Below are 3,233 nucleotides of genomic sequence, written 5' to 3' on the forward strand. Positions count from 1 at the left end.
CGGTAGTGAAGTGAAAGCACGTTTTAAAAATAAAACTACTGAACAATAATAATAATAATAATAATAATAATAATAATAATAATAATAATAATAATAATAATAGAAAGTGGTATAGTGGAAGAGATGGACAATTGTGAAAGCACGTTATAAAAATAAAACTACTGAACAATAATAATAATAATAATAATAATAATAATAATAATAATAATAATAATAATAATAATAATAGTAATAGAAAGTGGTATAGTGGAAGAGATGGACAATTGTGGTATGAGAAAACTCCAGAAGGAGTCACCGAAAATGAGAATTGCAAAATCCTGTGGGATGCAATGATCCAGTGCGATCACCCGACCAGATATCGGAAACCGGACATTGCTGTAGTAATATAATCGGCATAGCATGTCCCAGTGACAACAGGATCAATGTGAATGAAGAAGAAAAACTAAACAATTATGACGATGTGGTCAATGAAGAGAGTAGATGTAATACGAATAGCAATTGGTGCGCTTGGAAGTATCAGCACTCAACTATCAACATGATTAAAAGAGATTGGTGCAAGTGTGAAGGTAGAACACCAAAAAAAAATCAGCATTGCTTGGAACTGCAAGAATTCTTCGCAGGGTTCTTGAAGCATGACCAGTAAACAAGTGTCACCTTAGTCTGGTGGTTGTGGACAGCTGACACTTTCCATCATACCCAGCAAAATAAAGCTGTGAGTTTTCATATAATAAGAATACTTTCTACCGTAGGCGCAAGGCCTGAAATTTGGGGGAGAGGACTAGTCGATTACATCGACCACGGTGTTTCACTGGTACTTAGTTTATTGACCCCGAAAGAACAAAAGGAAAAGTCGACCTCGGAAAGGAAAAGCTGAACTCAGAACGTAAGGATAGACGAAATGCTGCTAAACATTTTACCCGGTGTGCTAACGATTCTGCTAGCACGCCGCCGTTCTACTACTACTACTACTACTACTACTACTACTACTACTACTACTACTACTCAACAACAGCAACAACAACAACAACAACAATAATAATAAACAGTGCTCGTTGGGACTGCTCATATCCTATGAAAAATATTGTCTATGTAATCCCCAAATCATTTTAATCTATAAACACTGCCAAAAATACTCTTAAATGTAGATAATAACAAACACCTTTTACTGTCATCTATTATTTGAAGTAAGAAGGTCAGGCATGTGTTGGATGAAAGATTGCAAAGATAAAGCACTATACAAGCAATTGAAAACGAATGAAACTGAAAATAGGTGGGTAAAGAAAAGAATGCATGGTCAATTTCATAGGGATGTTGAAAATAAGACAGACAGAGAAAAAAGATGGCTGTGGATGACTAAAAGTGATTTAAAACTGGAAACGGAGGCTCTACTCTCTGCTGCCTAAGAGCAAGCACTAAGAACAAACTACATAAAATATAGAATAGACAACACAGCAAAAAGTGATAAGTGCAGAATGTGTGGACAAAATGGTGAAACTGCATGGTATATTATCAGCCAATGTATGCCAGGCTTGTCCATTGGACACTTTGCAACAAGTATGGACTTGACAGAGCAAAAAATTGGTACGACCACAAACCCGAAGGCATCATCGAAAATAAAAATGCAAAGATCCTATGAGATTTTATGATTCAGTGCAACCATGAGATAGCGAATAAGAAGCCAGACATAGTCTTAATTGAGAAAGAAAACAAACTCTGCTGGACAATAGATATAGCATGTCCAGCAGATAACAAGGTATGCGATAAGGAAGAAAGAAAAGTCGAGAGATATGACAGGTTAGCTTGGGAAGTTAAGCAGCTGTGGTCGATGAAAAAGGTGGTAGTAGTAGTACCAATAATTGTCGGAGCCCTGGAAACTGAGCAAAAATTTCGAGAAGCACATAGGGGCTGCAATAAGAGTGGAGCACTTGCAGAAAACAGCACTGGTTGGAACCGCTCGAGTACACCGGAAGGTGCTCTATAAATCGAGATGTTACTTTAGTTCTCTGGTAGTGAACAACTAACACCGCAGTACATCTCCAGCCTTAGAAGCTGTGCAAAGGCAATAATAATAATAATAATGATAATAAAAAAATGTATTAGTCCCAGAGTCATAGATGAGGGGTGCACCACAAGGATTACCCTGACTACCAAAGGTACAAGCTCTCACTCAACTGTATCACTTCCCTCCTCACCTACATTTTCCTTTCCAAGTGGAACTTAAAAAAGTCGATGAGGACTTAACCGATAAGGAATGAATCTTTCTTCAACCCTTTCAACTTTCGCCATAACCCCTCGACAGAGGAATATCGCCTGCCCCGCCTTGTTAAAGGTGATCTGTGGGGCAATCCTCACGATAGATTCGGCGATAGCCAGAATGGTCCCACACACGATAACAGCTGTTCGACAAAACTCCACAAGTCAGCAATACTCGGACACTGCACAAGCGCATCCAGAACGGTTTTGTCGCTTTGCACGCATCTGAGACAGTCCCGTTTGATATCGCTTCCGGATCTGTAGAGTTTATCTCGAATCAGCAGTGTTCCTTGGAAGCGCTGCCAGGTCAGGGATTTCTGAAAGTTCCACGGTAGTACCAGGCCGGAAAATCTTCCGAAATAGACCGGCTCAGCTAGTTCATTTTTATCGACGCCTAGAATTTACTCTAGAGAGGTAAAGGGCAATACAGCATGGGATTACCTAAAAATACATGTAAACAAAAGAAATAACAAATAAATAAATAAATTCAAAGAAAAATTTCGTTTGCCACACTACTTCTTTTGCCAAAGCCACAAAACAGATAAACTAAGATGGCATCAGACAATGCAGTCAGGTACATACAAAAACGAGATGACCGTAGATAGATCTTTGGTAATATGTCTTCTCGATCAAGGTTGACAAAAGAATGCTACATAACAACAACAACAACAGAAGTTTACAAACATTTTTTACCTGATTTAAGATCCAATTAGTTTCCGGAGGAGCGATGACAGCTACGTAACTAAAGTTAGTTATACTTTTGCCAGGTACCAGAAATAAATCCCGATAACCAGGCCTGATACCGCTTATATTGAATGCGAAGAATTGTTCGATCACGATTTCTAGAGGTAAATCTGATCTTTCAGATGTTATGCTTGTCATCACTGCCACTGAGAAATGAAGCACTGAAATGAAGGCAAAAGCAAAAAGAAAAAAACACTTATTTTTACATGGGATTACTGAAATATGGACATTGATAA

At 38.3% G+C, this 3,233-nt stretch overlaps 1 protein-coding gene across 1 annotated transcript in view; it reads right to left on the reverse strand.

Moving 5' to 3' along the window:
* The window catches only part of LOC106876258 (uncharacterized), a 103,153-nt gene that overhangs the window by 51,646 nt on the left and 48,274 nt on the right, over nucleotides 1-3,233 (reverse strand). Inside the window, exon 8 of the mRNA XM_052972586.1 lies at nucleotides 2,947-3,158. Within this exon, the coding sequence (XP_052828546.1) occupies nucleotides 2,947-3,158 (212 nt within the window). The remainder of the gene's footprint in view (nucleotides 1-2,946; nucleotides 3,159-3,233) is intronic.

The sequence above is a fragment of the Octopus bimaculoides genome, chromosome 14 (genome assembly GCF_001194135.2).
Source record: "Octopus bimaculoides isolate UCB-OBI-ISO-001 chromosome 14, ASM119413v2, whole genome shotgun sequence".
In the NCBI taxonomy this organism is placed as follows: Eukaryota; Metazoa; Mollusca; class Cephalopoda; order Octopoda; family Octopodidae; genus Octopus; species Octopus bimaculoides.